General features: G+C 45.2%; 2 protein-coding genes across 2 annotated transcripts in view; one reads left to right on the forward strand and one right to left on the reverse strand.

Annotated features, from left to right (window-relative positions):
• Window positions 1–22,696, reverse strand: part of LOC309550282 (uncharacterized protein) — a gene marked incomplete at its 3' end in the record, with an annotated part of 308,158 nt that overhangs the window by 31,270 nt on the left and 254,192 nt on the right. The gene's annotated exons all lie outside the window — the stretch shown is intronic.
• On the forward strand, window positions 16,561–20,123 carry LOC309549981 (uncharacterized protein; the record flags this gene model as incomplete). Its single annotated transcript, XM_082250457.1, has 6 exons — window positions 16,561–16,684; window positions 16,812–16,946; window positions 17,033–17,156; window positions 17,273–17,370; window positions 17,460–17,603; window positions 20,058–20,123. Exons 1-6 carry the CDS (start codon window positions 16,589–16,591, stop codon window positions 20,121–20,123), a joined length of 663 nt encoding a protein of 220 aa, XP_082106583.1. The 5' UTR covers window positions 16,561–16,588.

Here is a 22,696-nt window from a genome sequence, read left to right on the forward strand (position 1 = left end):
TACATTCTGGCCTTGAAAATTTTGACAATATTTTTGCTATAGTTTCGTGAACTACACCATCACCAATACCTAGGCCAGGTATTAATCGAGTGAACGTATAACTCTCTTTGTTGAATGTGAACGCAAGTTTGTATTGACAACTTTTAGTTAAAGGGATTGAAAAATGACTGTTAGAGATTTCTAATACCGAAAACACTTTAGCTTTGATATTCAAATTTAGCTTTAGGTTGGATTTATCAGGAATGACCGTGTTATTTGTGACATGTTTGTTCAATGTCGTTAGGTCAACTGATAAAGAATATGAATTATCAGCTTTTTTGATAGGCCAAATACTATTATTTACCACTGATTGTGCTTTCTTTACAATTCCTAGTTGTTCAAACTCTTGAATAATGGCAGAAAGTGGACCAAGTGATTCTAGTGGTAACTCATACTGATTATGAAGTTCTGAATCTTTTCCTTCAATATTCAGTTCAGTATTTTTCAAAGTCCCTATGTCATTTTTGAACTTTGACCACAAACATGGAAAACATTGTACCACTTCCGTTAAAACACAATTGCCATCAGTATTAGGCCATTTTTGTTCTGAGGACATATCAGTAATGGAACCAACATTACTGTACACAGAGGGATCAATTAGCACTGATTTGGGCCTAGATGGATCTTTCCAAATACTTTTATTAGCCAAATCAATCACCCACTTTTGTTTGTTGATTACATCACTGCCAAGTATATTCTCTGCACCGTGACAAAACCAAATGTCAATGTTAGTTTTAACTTGTCCGGGCACTTCAAATGTTACATTAGACATCTGTCTAGCAGTGGATTTACTTGTATTTTTAAAACCCATAATATGACATATAGGGGTATTTGGTTTCACAGGTATGTTTTCTCTTGTTAGGCTAATTTCAGCTCCGCTATCAATGAGAAAATTCATTTTTTTACCATTCAGAAAAGCTTGTATATGTGGTCTACCATTCTCATCCAATATAATTGGTGCAACATATTCTAATGGTAGAGAAATTGAAGGTCGATGTGATTCTAATTTTGGCAATGGCAATAAACCATTTTTGTCAGTGACAGCTCCTTTTGCCATGTTGTCTGAACTGCTGTGAACAGTTAAATTACTGATCTGTTTGACTTCGGTGGCATAAGGCAATTCAGTCAAAAATATATCTTGACATAATAAAGCAGGCTGTTCAAAAGCTGCTTTTTCATTCTCCGTGTCTTGTGAGTCTCTCTTAAGTTTACAACAATGTTTTTTCATATGGCCAACTTTATGACAATAAAAACATGTGATAGACTCTCCTTGTCTCACTTGCCTACAGCTGTCGTCGTCATTCTCGCTGAGATCTGTAGTATCTGACATGTCTCCAGTCAGACTATTGTCGTCACATTGAATCATAGCTACCTCATTTGTGTGATTGCTCTGTTTCAATTGTCTCCTAACTTTATCAATGAAGCTTACTATATCGTTCAAATTTTGTCGTTCCTGTGCTATGGCTAATGAAGTTGGGTCAAGGTAATTGAACTTTTTCACAAATGAATATATCAATCCAGTGTCACTCTCATCGTCTACACCCAAAATCATTTTATATGCTTTGCAAAATTTAATCTTAAATTCAAACGGGTCTTCGTCTACAGTAGTTTGTAATAATTCTAACATTTCTATGGACGGTACTTCTTCACCAGTCGTGCATAGTAACAATTGTTGCAATCTGTCCATTGCGTCACTATGTCTCTCCTGACCTTGGTCATCAGTAACAGGAGACTTTGTTAACCGTCGAGCATACTGTGCCGGTAACCAAAGGTAAAATATATGATTACGTTGCTCATCTTTCAAATTGTATCTGTCAGTGTACGACTCAAATACATCTGCGTTGTGAAACGCATTCAAATTCAAATTATATGGTGGGATATCATTTAAAACTTTCATTAGTTGGTCATGTATTTGCAACTTTAGTTTTGCAGTCCTATATAATAATTTTTTATGTTTAATCTCTGTTTCGTCATCAGCATCAACTTTCTCAATTTCCGAACTTTGAGGAATATAAGGTTGAGCCTTTGACTTGCATTCAGTCTTTTTGTCACCTGTTGTTATTACAGCAATCTGTCTACTGTCATTCTGTAACCTTAACAAAAGATTTTTAGATTCTATTTGTTTTTCAAGATCCTCTATGCAATTACAAAGAATCTCACAGTTTGGACAGTTGAGGGAATATTGGGACACATTTCCATGTATTCCTGTGTTCTGTACATTGTTAGTCTCTGTCTGATTTAATGTGCAAACATTTTTGGCAGGTATAGTAATAACCATCTTATTAAATACTCTTACTAACTGTAACACATTATTTATCTTTTTTCGTAATTTGTTCATAATAAACCTGGATTTGTCAATCTTTGTATTGGCCTGTAAACATTCATTGTACATATATTCCCATAAGTGACTGTCATTTGGATAAAAAGACACACCTTTAAATGCTAGCTTGCTTTCTCTAGCTAAGTCATCAATAAATTCCATAATTGTTTACTCACCGTGATCAGAAGATTTTCTCGTCTTCAGTCGGCTCAATCACTGGACGTCTTGTCCACATCTGATGAATCAAACGCCTTTTTCTGTCTAGGTTCTTTGATCGTTGATTCCCCGAGACATGGCAATCATGAAATCGTGTAAGTCTCCACCCGTTTGGCAGGTATTGGGGATCAATTACGACTATGGCTGGCTTGCCAAATGTAAAATATAGAATATATCTCTATATTTTAATCTCTTTAGGCGTTTCAATTTGAGTAGCATTGATAGCCAGACTGACTTTAAAAACAAAGTGTGATTTTATTCAAACACACTTGGCATCAACAATACAATGTAAAAGGTATGACAGTTCAGTTCAGTTCAGTGTAGGTAAAAATATGAAGAATAAAAACAATAATTCATGGAAAAATGTGTTCAGCCTGAATTCATGGCAATATAGACATGTGTGATCCTCAGTGGATTTACTTGTATTTTTAAAACCCATAATATGACATATAGGGGTATTTGGTTTCACAGGTATGTTTTCTCTTGTTAGGCTAATTTCAGCTCCGCTATCAATGCTAATCGTCCAGAAACGCCTTAAGAGATTAAAATATAGAGATATATTCTATATTTTACAACCATATAGCTCTTTTCAAGTTTACCTCTGTCTGTGCTTGTTCCAATTCCACCCATACTTTAAACTCTGAAGTATGCCACCAATCTAATATCCTGCTTACATGTGTGGCCTGGTAATAGGCTCTTATATCTGGGAATGCTAGGCCCCCCTTTTTTTTTTGGCAGAGACAAGATTCTCCGTGCTATGCATGCTTTTTTATGGGACCAAATATACTTTAGAAATAATGAGTTTATCGCCATAAAGAATTTATTTGGTATCTTAACTGGTAGTGCTCAGAAAAGATACAAAAATTTTGGGAGTACAATCATCTTCAGCAGGTTGCACTTGCCGAACCATGACTGCATCCCCCCATGCCATTGTTCTAGCAAATTCTTAGTCATCGCTATCAGGGGCAGGAACTTGAGATCATATAGTCGTGTTAGTTTTGTTGGTATAAATGTCCCCAAATATCTCACTGCTGTTTCATTCCACTTGAAGTCAAAATTATTTTTCAATGTTTGTATTTGGGTTGATGGTATTCCCAACTCCCATTGCTTCTGACTTCCCAAAATTGATTTTCAAATTCGAATCTGCTCCATATTTTTTAAATTCCTGTATCAAATTCGGTAGCGAGATATTTGGGTTAGTCAGCGAGAATAACATGTCGTCCGCGTAGGCCAAGGGTGTAGGAGCCCACACAAATCTGGGGGGGGGACAGCATTTTTACTCGCCAGGTATATGCTTTTTCAGTAAACTGCGAGAGAGAGAGAGTGTGTGCGTGTGCATGAATTTTTTTTAATTATTTAAAAAAAGCAAAAGAGTTTAAAGGAAGCTGCACCCAACTAAAACCCTCCCAACCACCCCCAACCCCATATCCCTGTTGCCTGTAGGTGAACACCTCCACCAGCACAGTATGTAACCAAAGGTGACATAGATCTACATCAAAACCTGAACATATTAAAGTTTTAATCCACTGCTTAACAGGCTGGGTGATACAAATTAACAGCAAAACCTGAACATATTAAAGTCTGAAGCCACTGCAGGCTGGCCTGGGAAGGGTTAAGCTCAAAGAAGAGGGTCACAAATAATTGAAGCTGCTGAAGAACCTAGTGACTATTCAAGCCCAGCTCCCATGCCTTTAAATAAAAGTTTTCTGAAGTAGTGGAGAAGTGCTGGAGATCTAGGAAGAGACTGAGAAGAGGTCTATATGAAGCCCCCCACACCACTAAAAGAGAAATAGAGCCCAAGTCCACATGCTGACAACACACCCAGAAGTAGCAAAGCCTTCTCTGTGTCTCTAATACCAAGCCTAATTAAAGAAAGAAAAAAAAATCTAGCTCAGCTAAGGGTGGGGAGGGGGGATCCCCAGAATACTTAGCTGATCTGTGAAGCAGAACCCCCTTGTATTGTCGCACCCCCCCCTCCTCCTCCTAGGAATATGAAGGGGGTCTGGGGTCATTGAGACAAACGAGAAAGCAGCGACTAAAGCAGAACTTGCTGGGCTTTGGATGGGGGTGCAAGGGAAGGGGGGAGTGGGGGTGCAAGGCTTCTCAGCTAGCTAGCCCCGCATGCATGCAGCTGCCTGCTGCTGGGTGGCTTAGGCTGCTCGCTGTTGTGCTTGCCTGTCCAGCTCTTTGCCTGTAATCTGAGCCTGCAGAGGCTGAGGAGAGGGAGGGGGGGAGTCCCAGGGGACGGAGAAGAAAAGAGAGAAAAGCTAGCGGTCTGTGTTGTCACTCCTTGCCTACAGGAACCGTGAAGCTGCACAAAGTTTTGAGCAAGCCTGCCTGCAGAGGTAGGGGGACTCCAGCAAACCCCCCCAGAAAAGCTGCAACTCACCCATGGCCACGGAGAGAGAGGAGAAGACCTGGGACTAAGTGAAACCGGAAGGAGATCCCGGAGTGCTGACTACGCTGTTCGTGGTGTAGTTAACAGCACTCTCCAAGTACTAAACTGGGGGGGATTTCCCCATACCTGTCCCCCCCGCATTATTTCCTGGGGGGGATGTGTCCCCCCCGTCCCCCCCCCGGTTCCTACGCCCATGGCGTAGGCGGCTATTTTAAATTGTTTTTCTTTTACTCTCACCCCTTCGATGTCTGGGTTAAGGCGGACTTTACAAAGGAAGGGTTCCAATGTTAAGGCAAAGAGGAGAGGTGATAATGGGCACCCTTGCCTAGTGCCATTCTTTACTGGGAACGCATTTGATATTAACCCATTGGCTTTTACCCTAGCTACCGGGTTTGTATAGACTCTAGTTATCTTATCTAGCTTAAAATTTAGCTTCAGTGAGAAACTCGGCATTCACATTCATTCCCAATTTTTTTTCATGTTTGGGGGATTAATATGTTACCCCCACAAAGCAGACCATCTGGTACTGCAGGCCTCGCTATCTGCTCTGATTCCTGGCCAGTGTCAGTAGGATGTAGGGCAGTGTACAGAGGTCAGTAGGATGTAGGGCAGTATACAGAGGTCAGTAGTATGTAGGGCAGTATACAGAGGTCAGTAGTATGTAGGGCAGTGTACAGAGGTCAGTAGTATCTAGGGCAGTGTACAGAGGTCAGTAGGATGCAGGGCAGTGTACAGAGGTCAGTAGTATATAGGGTAGTGTACAGAGGTCAGTAGTAGGTAGGGCAGTGTACAGAAGTCAGTAGTATGTAGGGCAGTGTACAGAGGTCAGTAGTAGGTAGGGCAGTGTACAGAGGTCTGTAGTATGTAGGGCAGTGTACAGAGGTCAGTAGTATGTAGGGCAGTGTACAGAGGTCAGTAGCATGTAGAGCAGTGTACAGAGGTCAGTAGGATGTAAGGCAGTGTACAGAGGTCAGTAGTAGGTAGGGCAGTGTACAGAGGTCAGTAGTAGGTAGGGCAGTGTACAGAGGTCAGTAGTATGTAGGGCAGTGTACAGAGGTCAGTAGGATGTAGGGCAGTGTACAGAGGTCAGTAGTAGGTAGGGCAGTGTACAGAGGTCAGTAGTAGGTAGGGCAGTGTACAGAGGTCAGTAGTATATAGGGTAGTGTACAGAGGTCCGTAGTAGGTGGGGCAGTGTACAGAGGTCAGTAGTAGGTAGGGCAGTGTACAGAAGTCAGTAGTATGTAGGGCAGTGTACAGAGGTCAGTAGTAGGTAGGGCAGTGTACAGAGGTCTGTAGTATGTAGGGCAGTGTACAGAGGTCAGTAGTATGTAGGGCAGTGTACAGAGGTCAGTAGCATGTAGAGCAGTGTACAGAGGTCAGTAGGATGTAGGGCAGTGTACAGAGGTCAGTAGTAGGTAGGGCAGTGTACAGAGGTCAGTAGTAGGTAGGGCAGTGTACAGAGGTGAGTAGTAGGTAGGGCAGTGTACAGAGGTCAGTAGTATGTAGGGCAGTGTACAGAGGTCAGTAGGATGTAGGGCAGTGTACAGAGGTCAGTAGTAGGTAGGGCAGTGTACAGAGGTCAGTAGTAGGTAGGGCAGTGTACAGAGGTCAGTAGGATGTAGGGCAGTGTACAGAGGTCAGTAGTTAGTAGGGCAGTGTACAGAGGTCAGTAGGATGTAGGGCAGTGTACAGAGGTCAGTAGTAGGTAGGGCAGTGTACAGAGGTCAGTAGTAGGTAGGGCAGTGTACAGAGGTCAGTAGTAGGTAGGGCAGTGTACAGAGGTCTGTAGTATGTAGGGCAGTGTACAGAGGTCAGTAGTATGTAGGGCAGTGTACAGAGGTCAGTAGCATGTAGAGCAGTGTACAGAGGTCAGTAGGATGTAAGGCAGTGAACAGAGGTCAGTAGTAGGTAGGGCAGTGTACAGAGGTCAGTAGTAGGTAGGGCAGTGTACAGAGGTCAGTAGGATGTAGGGCAGTGTACAGAGGTCAGTAGTAGGTAGGGCAGTGTACAGAGGTCAGTAGTAGGTAGGGCAGTGTACAGAGGTCAGTAGTAGGTAGGGCAGTGTACAGAGGTCAGTAGGATGTAGGGCAGTGTACAGAGGTCAGTAGGATGTAGGGCAGTGTACAGAGGTCAGTAGTAGGTAGGGCAGTGTACAGAGGTCAGTAGTAGGTAGGGCAGTGTACAGAGGTCAGTAGTAGGTAGGGCAGTGTACAAAGGTCAGTAGTATTTAGGGCAGTGTACGGAGGTCAGTAGTATGTTGGGCAGTGTACAGAGGTCAGTAGTATGTTGGGCAGTGTACAGAGGTCAGTAGGAGGTAGGGCAGTGTACAGAGGTCAGTAATACTTGGGGCAGTGTACAGAGGTCAGTAGTATGTAGGGCAGTGTACAGAGGTCAGTAGGATGTAGAGCAGTGTACAGAGGTCAGTAGGATGTAGGGCAGTGTACAGAGGTCAGTAGTATGTAGGGCAGTGTACAGAGGTCAGTAGTATTTAGGGCAGTGTACAGAGGTCATTAGTATGTAGGGCAGTGTACAGAGGTCAGTAGTAGGTAGGGCAGTGTACAGAGGTCAGTAGTAGGTAGGGCAGTGTACAGAGGTCAGTAGTATATAGGGTAGTGTACAGAGGTCAGTAGGAGGTAGGGCAGTGTACAGAGGTCAGTAATACGTAGGGCAGTGTACAGAGGTCAGTAGTATATAAGGCAGTGTACAGAGGTCAGTAGGATGTAGAGCAGTGTACAGAGGTCAGTAGGATGTAGAGCAGTGTACAGAGGTCAGTAATACGTAGGGCAGTGTACAGAGGTCAGTAGTATGTAGGGCAGTGTACAGAGGTCAGTAGTATGTAGGGCAGTGTACAGAGGTCAGTAGGAGGTAGGGCAGTGTACAGAGGTCAGTAATACGTAGGGCAGTGTACAGAGGTCAGTAGTATATAAGGCAGTGTACAGAGGTCAGTAGGATGTAGAGCAGTGTACAGAGGTCAGTAGGATGTAGAGCAGTGTACAGAGGTCAGTAGGATGTAGAGCAGTGTACAGAAGTCAGTAGTATGTAGGGCAGTGTGCAGAGGTCAGTAGTATGTAGGGCAGTGTACAGATTTTAGTAAAATGTAGGGCTGCGTACAGGGGTCAGTAGTAGGGATAGACCGATTATCGGCAAGGCCGATACAACGGGGGGCCGATATGCCAGCCAGCCAGCCACAGGACCTGTACCAGCCAGCCACGCACAGGCCCTGTACCAGCCAGCCAGCCACCCACAGGCCCTGTACCAGCCACCCACAGCCCCTGTGCCAGGCACCTACCCACCACAGGGTGCCAGCCAGCCACCCACAGGCCCTGAACCAGCCAGCCACAGGCCCTGTATCAGCCAGCCAGCCACAGGCCCTGTACTAGCCAGCCAGCCACCCACAGGCCCTGTACCAGCCAGCCAGCCACAGGCCCTGAACCAGCCAGCCACAGGCCCTGTAACAGCCAGCCACCCACAGGCCCTGTGCAAGACACCCACCTACCACAGGGTGGCAGCCAGCCAGTCTGTCACCACAGGGTGCCAGCGAGCCAGCCACCCACCATAGGGGGCTATACAGCAAGCCACCCACCACCGGGTGCCAGACAGCCAGCCACCCACCACAGGGTGCCAGACAGCAAGCCACCCACCACAGGGTGTCAGACAGCCAGCCACCCACCACAGGGTGCCAGCAAGCCAGCCATTAACCACTTAAGCCCCGGAGGATTTTCCTGCTAAAAGACCAGGGGGTATTTTGCGATTCGGCACTGCGTGACTTTAACGGACAATTGCGCGGTCGTGCGACGCTGTACCTAAACTAATTTGACGTCCTTTTTTTCCCACAAACAGAGCTTTCTTTTGGTGGTATTTGATCACCTGTGCGATTTTTTGATCACGCGCTATAAACAAAAAAAGAGCGACAATTTTGCAAAAATAGCAATATTTTTCACATTTTTTTATATGAAATTCCCCCAAAAAAAAATGTAAAAATCAAAATTTTTTAACATTTTCGGCCAATTTGTTTTATCCTACCTATATTTGGTAAAAAAAATCGCAAAAAGCGTATTTTGATTGGTTTGCGCAAAAGTTATCGCGTTTACTAACAAAGGGAAAGATTTTTGTCATTTTTGTTGTTTTTTTTTTAACGCGTAATGGCGGCGATCTGCGATTTTTTTTTTTTGCGGTACTGCGACATTGCGGCGGACAGATCGGACCCTTGACTGACATTTTTGACACTTTTGGGGTTACCAGTGACATTTCTACAGTAATCAGTGCTATACATATGCACTGTTACTGTAAAAATACACTGGCAGTGAAGGGGTTAACTTTATTTGGGAGGGAGGGGCTGTGTGTGTCCCTAGGGGCGTGATTCTTACTGTGATTGGCTGTGGCTCTAGCTGTAAGGACACTGATCAACGGATCTACATACTAGATCCGTGTGATCAGTGTCTTTACAGCGAGGAGAATGACAGGCAGCTTGTTTACACAAGCTGCCTGACATTCTCCCTCTCCCCCGACGATCGCCGGGTGACCGGCGGACATCGGGTCCGCTGGTCACACGCGCGGGGGGGGTCCGTGACCGCGCCCGCTCCCCAGACCCTCCCAGGCTAGTGACGTTAATTAACGTCACTCTGCCTGGCAGGGGCTGACCGCCGCAGTAAATCTACTTGCGGCGGTCGGCAAGCGGTTAAGCATTAAACAAAAATTAACATGTTCAGTACCAGATTTGTGTAAAAAATTGTCTTTATTTTTCAAAACTTTAAATGTACAAATTATCGGCCCATATCGGCCGATACCGATACATTGTGACCAAAATATCGGTATCGGCCATGAAAAAACCATATCGGTCTATTCCTAGTCAGTAGGATGTAGGGCAATGTACAGATGTCAGTAGTATGTGAGGCAGTGTACAGAGGTCAGTAGTATGTAGGGCAGTGTACAGAGGTCAGTAGTATATACGGCAGGGTACAGAGGTCAGTAGTATGTAGGGCAATGTACAGAGGTCAGTAGTAGGTAGGGCAGTGTACAGAGGTCAGTAGTAGGTAGGGCAGCGTGCAGAGGTCAGTAGTATGTAGAGCAGTGTACAGAGGTCAGTAGGATGTAGGGCAGCGTGCAGAGGTCAGTAGTATGTAGGGCAGTGTACAGAGGTCAGTAGTATGTAGAGCAGTGCACAGAGGTCAGTAGGATGTAGAGCAGTGCACAGAGGTCAGTAGTATATAGGGCAGTGCACAGAGGTCAGTAGAATGTAGGGCAATGCACAGAGGTCAGTAGTATGTGTACAGGACAGTAGGACAGTGTACAGAACATAGGTGTGAGCAGCCCATTGCATTAGGGAGTGCACACCAAAGTTCAAACATACATGCCTTTTTCTGCATCCTCAGCTTCACTGGACAGTAAATGAATGGGAAGTGCTCTGTGCTGAGCAGCTTTCTGTTCATTCACAAACTGAAGCATAGTAAACACGGTTTACTATACGTAGGGACTCAGGAGGGCCTGGTACTGGGAGGTCAGGAGGATAGCACAGGGGGTTAGAAGAATATGGTATTGGGCTAGGAAAGTATGGTACTGGGGGCTCAGGAGGGCACAGTACTGGGGACTAAGGAGGGCAGAGTACAGGGGGGTCAGAAGGGTGTGGTGCAGGGGCTCAGGATGGCAGAGTATGGGGGGGAGATCCGGAGGGCATGGTGCAAGGAGGTCAGAAGGGCATTGTGCAAGTAGATAAGGAGGGCATGGTGCAAGGAGATCAGGAAGGTATAGTATTGGGGGGTCAGAAAGGCATAAAAGTTCTTTTACTTTTGCAGAGTTGCACAGGGAAGTTGTCATTCCAGAGCTGCATGTGCTGAACCCCACTGGCCCTCCTGTCACGTCACCTGCAAGCTCCTCGAATAGGAGCCGGTGCGGAGACGCGCACTGCAGTGGAAGAGCTCGGGCATGTTCAGTCACGAGTGTGAACCCTCCTGAGGTTTCCCCCACCCCACAGCTGCATGTATGCAAGGGGAGGGGCTGTCTCTGCAAGCTAGGATTGGTGGAGCACGCACCTACAAACTCTGAAGCTGTCAGCGAAAAAACAGTGTCGGCAACCTGGGAATCTGTTCGTGATCCACCTGTCACCTGCCCGCGGTCCATCGACAGGTTGCCGACCCACCTTTAAACCAATAGCACTGACAATAGACAAGTTTGGGAGATACAGTCAGGTCCATAAATATTGGGACATCAACACAATTCTAATCTTTTTGGCTCTATACACCACCACAATGGATTTCAAATGAAACAAACAAGATGCGCTTTAAATGCAAACTTTCAGCTTTAATTTGAGGGTATTTACATCCAAATAAGGTGAACAATGTAGGAATTACAACAGCTTGTATATTTGACTCTCACTTTTTTAAGGGACCAAAAGTAATGGGACAGAATAACAATCGTATATCAAACTTTCCCTTTTTAATACTTGGTTGCAAATCCTTTGCAGTCAATTACAGCCTGAAGTCTGGAACGCATAGACATCACCAGACGCTGGGTTTCATCCCTGGTGATGCTCTGCCAGGCCTCTACTGCAACTGTATTCAGTTCCTGCTTGTTCTTTGGGCATTTTCCCTTCAGTTTTGTCTTCAGCAAGTGAAATGCATGCTCAATCGGATTCAGGTCAGGTGATTGACTTGGCCATTGCATAACATTCCACTTCTTTCCCTTAAAAAACTCTTTGGTTGCTTTCACAGTATGCTTCGGGTCATTGTCCATCTGCACTGTGAAGCGCCGTCCAATGAGTTCTGAAGCATTTGGCTGAATATGAGCAGATAATATTGCCTGAATCACTTCAGAATTCATCCTGCTGCTTTTGTCAGCAGTCACCTCATCAATAAATACAAGAGAACCAGTTCCATTGGAAGCCATACATGCTCACGCCATGACACTACCACCACCATGCTTCACTGATGAGGTGGTATGCTTGGATCATGAGCAGTTCCTTTCCTTCTCCATACTCTTCTCTTCCCATCACTCTGGTACAAGTTGATCTTGGCCTCATCTGTCCATAGGATGTTGTTCCAGAACTGTGAAGGCTTTTTTAGATGTTGTTTGGCAAACTCTAATCTGGCCTTCCTGTTTTTGAGGCTCACCAATGGTTTACATCTTGTGGTGAACCCTCTGTATTCACTCTGGTGAAGTCTTCTCTTGATTGTTGACTTTGACACACATACACCTCCCTCCTGGAGAGTGTTCTTGATCTGGCCAACTGTTGTGAAAGGGGGTTTTCTTCACCAGGGAAAGAATTCTTCGGTCATCCACCACATTTGTTTTCCGTGGTCTTCCGGGTCTTTTGGTGTTGCTCAGCTCACTGGTGCGTTTTTCTTTTAAAGGATGTGCCAAACAGTTGATTTGGCCACACCTAATGTTTTGATTTGGCCACACCTAATGTTTTTGCTATCTCTCTGATGGGTTTGTTTTGTTTTTTCAGCCTTATGATGGCTTGCTTCACTGATAGTGACAGCTCTTTGGATCTCATATTGAGAGTTGACAGCAACAGATTCCAAATGCAAATAGAACACTTCAAAAGAACTCTGAACCTTTTATCTGCTCCTTGTAAATGGGATAATGAGGGAATAACACACACCTGGCCATGGAACAGCCAATTGCCCATTACTTTTGGTCCCTTAAAAAGTGGGAGGCACATATACAAACTGTTGTAATTCCTACACCTTTCACCTGATTTGGATGTAAATACCCTTAAATTAAAGCTGAAAGTCTACAGTTAAAGCACATCTTGTTTGTTTAATTTCAAATCCATTGTGGTGGTGCATAGAGCCGCCAAAAAGATTAGAATTGTGTCAATGTCCCAATATTTATGGACCTGACTGTATAGTAGTAGAACTGTTTTTGTTCTTTGAGAATATACACAGCTGTTCACACTTCACTAGACATAAATAGTGCATAAAACATATATATATATATATATATATATATATATATATATATATATATATATATATATATATATATAAATATACTACAGCGCTAAAGGTGAAAAGGAAATGTGCATCAAACAATAAAGATGTAAATGTTGCACAAAGATATGACTCTCAAGTAAAAGTAAACCACAATTCAATATAGTAAAAGTGATCTCCAGAGTAATAAGGTAATAATATTGTGCAACAAAAGATAGTCCTACAAATCGTGAAGTTAGTCATACAATAAGCAGGAATATTGCTGAAGTAAAGTAAGTTTCATAAAAGGTTTAATCAGGATCCCCCATGAAAAGATTTAATATCGGGAAAATCCACCATCAGTCTGTGTTCCACCACCAGTATGTACAGCCAGCACGCTTACCGGAAGCTGTGGACTCGCATACAAGCGAGTCAAACAAGCAGTTAAAAGATCTTAATCTCTCCTACAGGAATCAAATGCCTTCTAGTGGATGATGTAACTATCCAGTTAGCCTGGATTGGGGTGGGGGATATCAATCCTCTCAGGACAAGCTCCCGACACATGGATAACCCCACCGGGCAAACTCCTAATTCATAGATACGTGTGAAGAGACAGCAAGCATCTGCACAAAGTGTAAAACTGTTTTAAAAGACTTTTATTAAAAGACTAGTATGCACCTACATAGATCCACTTGAAAAACAGCTCTGAAAGTTAGTATCAATCCCATGGAATAGACATAGAAATCGCAATGATGTTATAAAAAAGAGCTCCACCCAAAGCGTTTCACACTATGTGAGGATGCTTGCTGTCTCTTCACATGTATCTATGAATTGGGAGTTTGCCCGGTGAGGTTATACATGTGTTGGGAGCTTGTCCTGTAAAGATTGATATCCCCCACCCCAATCCAGGCTAACTGGATAGTGTCATCATCCCCTGGGAAGCGTTTGAATCCTGTTGGAGAAATTAAGATCTTTCAACTGCTTTTTTGACTCAATACTTTTAGTATGTGAGTCCACAGCTTCCGGTAAGCGTGCTGGCTGCACATACTGGAGGTGGAACAGAGACTGATGTGGACTTTCCCGATATTCCATCCTTTCACAGGGGATCCTCCTAATTAAACCTTTTATGAAACTCAGTATTTTTCAGCAATATTTCTGCTTATTGGACTACTAAAGCCTCGTACACACGCACCAATTGTTGGCCGACCGATCGGCCGTCTTTTGTCCAGTGTTGTTGTGTTGGTTGAAATGTGCTCTAGACTTGCACTGGACTTTTGTTGGCCGACAGAAACCAACTTCAGAAGTGATGACATGTTCTGGTTTACTTTCCGGGTTTTTTTCTTCTCTGAGCATGCCCAGTCTTGCTCATCACATTTTTGTCTGCCGAAATCTGTACTGACTGACGAACAATCGGCCATTCTGTTGACGGCCAACAAAAATTTTATAGCATGCACACCAGATTTTGTTTTGCCGAAAAGTCGCAGTCGGTTGTCGGAAGCATCATACTAACAAGCCGACAATCGGCCCATCGGACGTTGGCCGAAAATTCACGGCCAACAATCGGTGCGTGTGTATGAGACATAAGTTCACAATTTGCAGGATTATCTTTTGTTGCACAATATTATCACTTTATTACTCGTGAGATCATTTTTACTATATTGAATCGCATATAGTGATTTACTTCATTAATTTACTTTTATTTGAGAGTCAAATCTTGATGTTACATTTACATCATTATTTTTGATGCACATTTCTTTGATGCACTCAGGGCTTTTTTTCTCAGAGAATAGGTGCAGGAACTCCCCCTTCTAAGTTACTTTGTGTCTCCGCCCCCTACCCACCTCCGAGCACTAACCCTTGGTTCCACCCCTTCCAACGTCCAAGCACTGAACCTTGGTTCCACCCCCTATCCAGCTTCCAGTACAGTCTGTTTTAGAGAATATAGAGCCAAGTATCATTTTGTATTGGAATGTATGGAATTAGGTTATGATAACAAGAAAAACAATACAATAGATCCCCCACAGCCAGCAGCAATAGACCCCCCCAGCAGCAGCAAAAGATCTACCAGCAACCAGCATAAATTGACTCTCTAGCTGCCAGCGACAGTAGACCCCTCCCTAAACAGCAGATCCCTTCTAGCAACAATTAACCCTCGGTATCAAAAGATCCTCCACCAGCAACAGTAGATTGCCATGCAAAAATAGATCCCCTCCAGCAACAATAGATCTCCCAGCAGCCAGTATCAGTAGACCATCCAGCACCCATTGGAGGTGCTGGAACTGCTTTCCCCCGTGTTCCTGCTGAAAAAAAGCCCTGGATGCACTATATTGTATATAATAAATAGACAAGTCCATGATTATCCTGACCATACATGGTCTACAAAGGGCAATTATTACACTACACAGGCAGTAAATGGGCAATCATTACAATATGCAGCCAACACAATGATGGAGTGCAGGGGTCAGGAGTATGGAGCATAGAGCCCCTTACATTGGTGGTCAGGAGGAAGAAAACATTCCCCAGCCTGCCATGAAGAATATATTCCATCATTGGTGTCAAAGGGAGTAAACTACTGAGGCCTCTGGGGGAAGTAGAGGAGCTGAGAGGCTCTAAGGGTTTAGTAAAACTGAAAGACTTTAGGGGCCTTTGAAGGGGTAATATAGTTGAAGGACTCTAGGACCCTTGAGGAGGTAGTCAGGCTGCAGGGATTTGAGGGAATGGGGGCTGCGGGACTCTGAGGGACAGAGGGGGGGGGGGGTCTATGATGGCCCTCCCACCCTACCTGTACCTATTTTTCATACCTAACAGAACTGCCAACCTTAACCCTCTTATTGTCTCACTGGTCATGTGAATGATTGGGAATATGAAGTAAGATGAAGAAGGGAATTCCTTCACTCATTGGTGAACACTTGTTCTTAGAGGAGTTCTGTTTCACCTGCAAACCAATTCAGAAAGAAAACAATCCATTTCTACTTTTCTTTTCCCACACCCGTATTATATGATTTTTTTTAAATACAATTATTTATAGCTAAAGCCGTCTATTTTCCAAATAAACGGATCCTATCTCATGGTGTCTTTAGAGGACACCCCATGCCTACATTTTTCTTATTATCCTATTGCTCCAAATGGAACATAGTTCTTCTTGATGCCCTATAATTCTCACGTTATATAAGTTTGTATGTTGATTTTCTTACTGAATGGTCTCCCTCTGGGCCACAGTTTGATCCCTTTTGGGGTGTCCTGGAGGAGATCATGACCTGGCTCCTTCCTTCCTTTACTCCGATTGAACTCCACCTTTGCAATATAGTTCTATACTTCAAACTTGATAGATATGTTTTGTTCCTGTGTGGACCCTGTGCTTTGCAATTTTCATGTATTTCGGAAATGACTTCCATATCCTTATTTGTTTGTTATATGCTTTTAAACTAATAACATATTTTGAACAAGAAAAAAAAAAAGAAAACCATCCCAAAAGACAAAAGGGAATTTCTGATCCGGCAGGTCAAGAGGGTCCCAGATCCTCCAAGATGTAAACCACTAAACAGCCCAAACTAAATGTGTTCCGATTGGGGCAGTAGTTCTTCTATGTACAGCAACCTTCCCCCTCACATCCACATCCTGTTATTGTGTGACCAATACCATCCAAATAATTCCTACTTTCATTTACCAATGTTGTCCGTCTACAAGGAGGCCTGTATAGATCAAATGACGGCACCAATGAGGATGGAGGAGGACCGGAGACACATGACTGAGAAGATACTAAACCTCACCCTGGACATCATCTACCTGCTTACCGGAGAGGTGAGGAGGATTCTGGGAGGTCACATGACATCACTCTTATCTCTATTAATAAAACACAGACCTGATCGGAGAGGTGAGGAGGATTCTGGGATTCTAACATTATATTCCTATCGGTTCCTTAATACAGAGATATCCTCTTCTGAAGTCAGGTGATCATATTACCATCACAGTGCCTCTATGGAAATCCCAAAAACCTGAGACAAACAACATGCAGAAGATTCTAGAAGTCAGCAAGAAGATGATGGAGCTGCTGACAAGAGAGGTGAGCGGTGCTGGGAATTCTGGGACATTATCCAGTAACAGACAAGGGATGTGTCTGGATGGTGACTGTATCATTGTGTGTGTCAGGTTTCTATAAGGTGTCAGGATGTCACTGTCTATTTCTCCATGGAGGAGTGGGAGTATTTAGAAGGACACAAGGATCTCTATAAGGACGTCATGATGGAGAATCAGCCGCCCCTCACATCACCGGGTAAGAGGAGACTTTATTGTAAAGGAGAGAGCAGTACGGAGGATCCACCTAGATCCCCCATCATCTGATAAACACATAGAAACAATGTATTCAGTCAGTGTGTGTGTTTCCTACAGATGGATCCAGTAATGGGAACCCACCAGAGAGATGTCCCCGTCCTCTGTATTCCTGGGATTCCACACAGGAAGGTCACACCATCCCTCACCATCATCAGGTAGATGAGGAACAATCACTAATAGTATCATTTGGGTCTGTACATTATCTGCATTGTTACAAATGATGTCATTTTTATTCTTTATTCAGAGTGGAAGCCTGAGAGATTCTAAAGTTGAAGTTATTAAAGAGATAAAATGGTCAGATGATGAGGATTGGGTGATGGAGGATTCAGAGTTTCTAAAAGGACACAAAGATCTGTACCAGGACACCATGGTGGAGCCATCCTGCTATGTAAACCCACCAGAGAGATGGAGATTGTGGGGTATAGCTGGTAGTAAAACTTTGATTTTCACCATAGGCATTACTCAGCCTTGGCACCTGGGGCACGTACTTTGGTTCTTCTTCCCCATGTCCGGGTCTAGTAAGATCTCTGATAGAAAAATTCTCCCGGGGTTACTTGCTCTGTTGTCTGTTGGCAGTGCCAGGTGGAGGGATATGTCTGTATAGTCTCAGACCCAAATCACTGAGTGCAGTCTCAGGAGATGGGAGGCAGCGAGATGGGACCTCTGCAACTTGTCTCATGTAAACATTTACCCTACCACTCAGGGCCGGCCTTTGGGGTGTGCGAGCTGTGCGGCCGCACAGGGCGCCATGGGCAACAAGAGCGCCGTGCGGCTATCACAGCTCGCAGAAGATCAGGCAATTCAGGCCGCACAGCGGGAGGTAAGCGGCGCCCGCGGCCTGGACAGGGTTAACATAGGCCGCGGCCGCCGCTTACCTCCCGATGTGCGTCTGTGCCTCGGTCACCTCACCTACTGCTGCAGACAGTCTGAGGCGAGCTGTGTATCACACACAGCTCAGCCTCTGATCCACGGTGACAGATCTCTCCTCCCTGCAGGGATAGTAAGCTCCTCCTTGCCCCGCCCTTTTCCTCCCACCCCACCCACACTCCCCGGGGATGTGTAGGCGGGAAGTTTAAAGAGTAAAAAAAAAGTGCAGACAGCATGAGGTAAGTGAGGTCTCCTTAAAAGAATGTAAGGGGGGTCTCTGATGTGGGGGCTCTGTGTGAGGGGGGCTCTCTTATTTGGGGGGCTGTCTCTTATGTGGGGGGCTCTGTGTGGGGGGAGCTTTTTGTGGGGGGTCTGTGATGTATGGGGGGCTCTCTGATGGGGGGGGCTCTGTGTGGAGGGGCTCTGATGTAAGGGGGCTTTGTGTGGGGGGGTCTGTGATGTAAGGGGGGCTCTCTGATGTGGGGGGCTCTGTGTGTGTGGGGGGGGGGGCTCTGATGTAAGGGGGCTTTTTGTGGGGGGTCTGTGATGTAAGGGGGGCTCTCTGATGTGGGGGGCTCTGTGTGTGGGGGGGCTCTGATGTAAGGGGGCTTTGTGTGGGGGGTCTGTGATGTAAGGGGGGCTCTCTGATGTGGGGGGCTCTGATGTAAGGGGGCTTTGTGTGGGGGGTCTGTGATGTAAGGGGGGTCTCTCTGATGTGGGGGGCTCTGATGTAAGGGGGCTTTGTGTGGGGGGGCTCTGATGTAAGGGGGGTTTCTGATGTGGGGGGGTCTTTGATGTAAGGGGGCTTTGTGTGTGTGTAGGGGGGCTTTGTGTGGGGGGGTCTCTGATGTGAGGGGGCTCTGTGTGGGGGGTCTCTGTAAAGGGGGCTTTGTGTGGGGGTCTCTGATTTTAGGGGGGCTTGGTGTGGGGGGTCTCTGATTTTAGGGGGGCTTGGTGTGGGGGGTCTCTGATGTCAGGGGGGCTTGGTGTGGGGGGTCACTGATGTGAGGGGGGCTCTGTGTGGGGGTTCTCTGATGTGGGGGTCTCTGATGTGAGGGGGGATTTGTGTGGGGGGGGTCTCTGTTGTGAGGGGGGATTTCTGTGGGGGGGTCTCTGATGTGAGAGGGGCCTTGTGTGTGTGTGTGTGTGTAGGGGGTCTCTGATGTTAGGGGGGCTTTGTGTGGGGGGTCTCTGATGTGAGGGGGGCTCTGTGTGTGGGGGGGTCTCTGATGTTAGGGGGGCTTTGTGTGGGGGGTCTTTGATGTGTGGGGGGTCTCTGATGTGAGGGGGGCTCTGTGTGGGGGGGGGCTTTGTGTGGGGGGTCTCTGTGTGTGGGGGGGTCTCTGATGTAAAGGGGGCTTTGTGTGCGGGGTCTCTGATGTAAGGGGGCTCTGTGTGTGGGGTCTCTGATGTGAGGGGGGCTCTGTGTGGGGTGGTCTCTGTGAGGGGGGCTTTGTGTGGGGGTCTCTGATGTGAGGGGGGCTCTGTGTGGGGGTCTCTTATGTGAGGTGGGTCTCTGATGTGAGGGGGGCTCTGTGTGGGGGCTCTCTGTAGGGGGGCTCTAAATTAAGGGGGACTTTGTGTGGGGGGTCTCTGATGTAAGGGGGGCTAAGTTATTAGTGATCATAAAAAAAGAAAAGTCAAATAAAGTGCAAAAAAGGTGCAAGAAAATGCGCGGGGGGGGGGGGGCGCCACAGGATTAGCTCGCATAGGGCGCCTGAACACCTAAGGTCGGCCCTGCTTCCACTGATTACTGAATACCAATAATATGAGTCCTGATCCCTGCACTATATACTCTATGTTGTACATTACATTATTTTGAACCATACAGTCCTAATTTTTGTATCCTATATAATAAGTTGTACATTGCATAAGTCACTTTTATAGAGATTTGAGATATGATTTGATTGGAGCACAGACTTTTACATGTATATAATAATGTGATATTATCCTTAAACTTTGTAACCTTAAACAGAATAATGAGGGAGGAGTCAATAACCCAATGATGGAGGTCTTCAGGATAAGTACAGTCTTCATCTAGGTTGTTCTCCCCCCCATGCTCACTCTCTGACCCCTGGCCCGCTGTTATTCATGACTAAATCATGGACTAAATAAGGAAGTGCAGGACTTCTTGTGTTGGGAAAATGGCAATGAGTGATGGAGGGGGGAGGGGACACTCGTCCTATAATCCCCTCATCACTGCCACTCCTATAAAAAACAGTTCTCGTTGTTTACTCACTCTCTGACTAAGGTCCATGAATAAAGAAACGAACAAGGAGATCAAAGGAGCCATTTACTAGTTACCTTGAGGGGGGAATTGTAGAATCCTCCGAGACAAAGCTGCCTGATGTGGGCGGAGTCCTGGTTTAGGGGAATCAATCTGCTCATGTCTAGTAATAATCTTTTTATCTCTATTTTAGTACATGGACGGGAGATGAGGAAAACCTCAGAGGATTGTCTCACTTTGTCTCCAGACTGTAAAGTAGAAGATGAGGACATCGCACAGTATAGTCCAGGAGAAAATCCGGCTACCTCAAATGTCCATCCGGCACCACACAGTGTAGATGGACCATCGTATTCCTCTTATCCTGAGGAACCTCAGACTGTGAGGGACAGTGCCGTCCTTCCAACAGATAAGAGGTTTGCCTGTACTGAGTGAGGGAAGTATTTCTGTTCCAAATCCAGTCGTTCTAGGCATAAAAGAACCCACACAGGTGAGAAGCCGTATTCCTGTCCTGAGTGCGGGAAATGTTTTTCAGTGAAGTCCAATCTTTGCACACATCAGAGATCTCACACAGGGGAGAAGCCATATTCCTGTCCTGAGTGCGGGAAATGTTTTTCACAGAAGTCTATTCTTTACAAACATCAGAGACTGCACACGGGAGAGAAGCCGTATTCCTGTCCTGAGTGCGGGAAATGTTTTTCAGTGAAGTCCAATCTTTACACACATCAGAGATCTCACACAGGGGAGAAGCCATATTCCTGTCCTGAGTGCGGGAAATGTTTTTCACAGAAGTCTTTTCTTTACACACATCAGAGACTGCACACGGGAGAGAAGCCGTATTCCTGTCCTGAGTGCAGGAAATGTTTTTCAGACAAGTCCAATCTTTACACACATCAGAGAATGCACACAGGGGAGATGCCATATTCCTGTCCAGAGTGCGGAAAATGTTTTTCACAGAAGTCTATTCTTTACAGACATCAGAAAGCTCACACGGGGGAGAAACCTTTTTCCTGTCCTGAGTGCGGGGAACGTTTTTCAAGGAAGTCCAGTCTGTACACACATCAAAGAATGCACACAGGGAAAATATCTCTCACAGGGGAGAATCCACTTTCCTGTCCTGAGTGAGGGAATTGTTCCTCACTGAAGTCCTGTCTTCCTGTACATCAGGCATCCCACACAACCCTCAAGGTGTATTAGTGCCTTGCGTGTGGGAAATGTCTTTTATATACAGTCTTCCAGATCTTGCTTTAACTTCCACTGTTCCTGATGACTGTCATATCTTAATTACATTCCGAACAGAGGATATTGACATCTGAAAATGCTTTGCTATCTTCTTATAGCCTTCTCCAGCTTTGTGAGCGTCAACTATTTTCAGTTTCAGTTTTCTAGCCAACTGCTTAGAAGATCCCATGGTGCTGATTGTTGGGGCAAGGTCAGATGAGTCTGGGCATTTAAAACCTTTGAGATTGACATCACCTGGTCTTCCCAGACGATGATTGAGAACAATCCATGACACTGACAGGTCTCAGCCTTGCAAAGAAGGCAGTGCATGCTATAAATTCTGCAGGGTGCCCAAACTTTTACAGACGCCATTTTTTTTGTTTTCTGTTATTTTGAAAGTGTAAATGATGGAAATAAAATGTAACTTTTGTTGACGTATTATAAGAATGTCTAATCTGTAATTTGATGCCTTTCGGAGATTTTTCCATCTTTCCTTGGCTTCTTTAGGCACATTAATACAAATTTTTACCTGGGGTGCCAAAACTTTCGATCACCACTGTAAATGTTGCTGGACATCACAGCTCTAATGTGGGGGAAGAAGCACACCCTGATAAACACCTCAGATATACTCCATGGCTGATCTTCATCATGTAAGAAACAGTTCATAAGGAGATCAGAGATCACCAAAAACATGGATGAAGTGTTGTACTGTGTTGGCTTTTCGTTGGCTGAGTAAATTTTGGGGGGTAGAGTGGTAAGTAGAGCCGTGAAATGAAGGAATCCCCTTCAGAATGTCTTGCTTGTCTGTGTGACATTTACTGATAATGATATAGCGGGTTACAGAGTTAGAAGCTGTGAGATCCCATATATCTTTATCAGTAAACTTTACGCAGACAAGACAGAAATGTTGATGTCCTTCATTTCAAGGCTCTACATACCAGTGGTGACCCCGAAGCGTGTCTCTCCGCCTTCAGTCCATCCTTCTCCCATCCCCCAACAGGAGGGAAAGAGAACTCAGAAATAAACTACTGTAGGTGAGAACTTCTTTCCTTTGCTCCTGTGTGGGTTTTGGGTGGCTTGGCGGAGTGCGCAGGGCCGGATTAATGTAGGGGCTGCAGCTCCAGGCCCCTGCCTCAATATAAGCCCAGAGGCGGTACTGGGAGATTGTC

The sequence above is a fragment of the Pelophylax lessonae genome (genome assembly GCF_965119305.1).
Source record: "Pelophylax lessonae genome assembly, chromosome: 3".
NCBI lineage: Eukaryota > Metazoa > Chordata > Amphibia > Anura > Ranidae > Pelophylax > Pelophylax lessonae.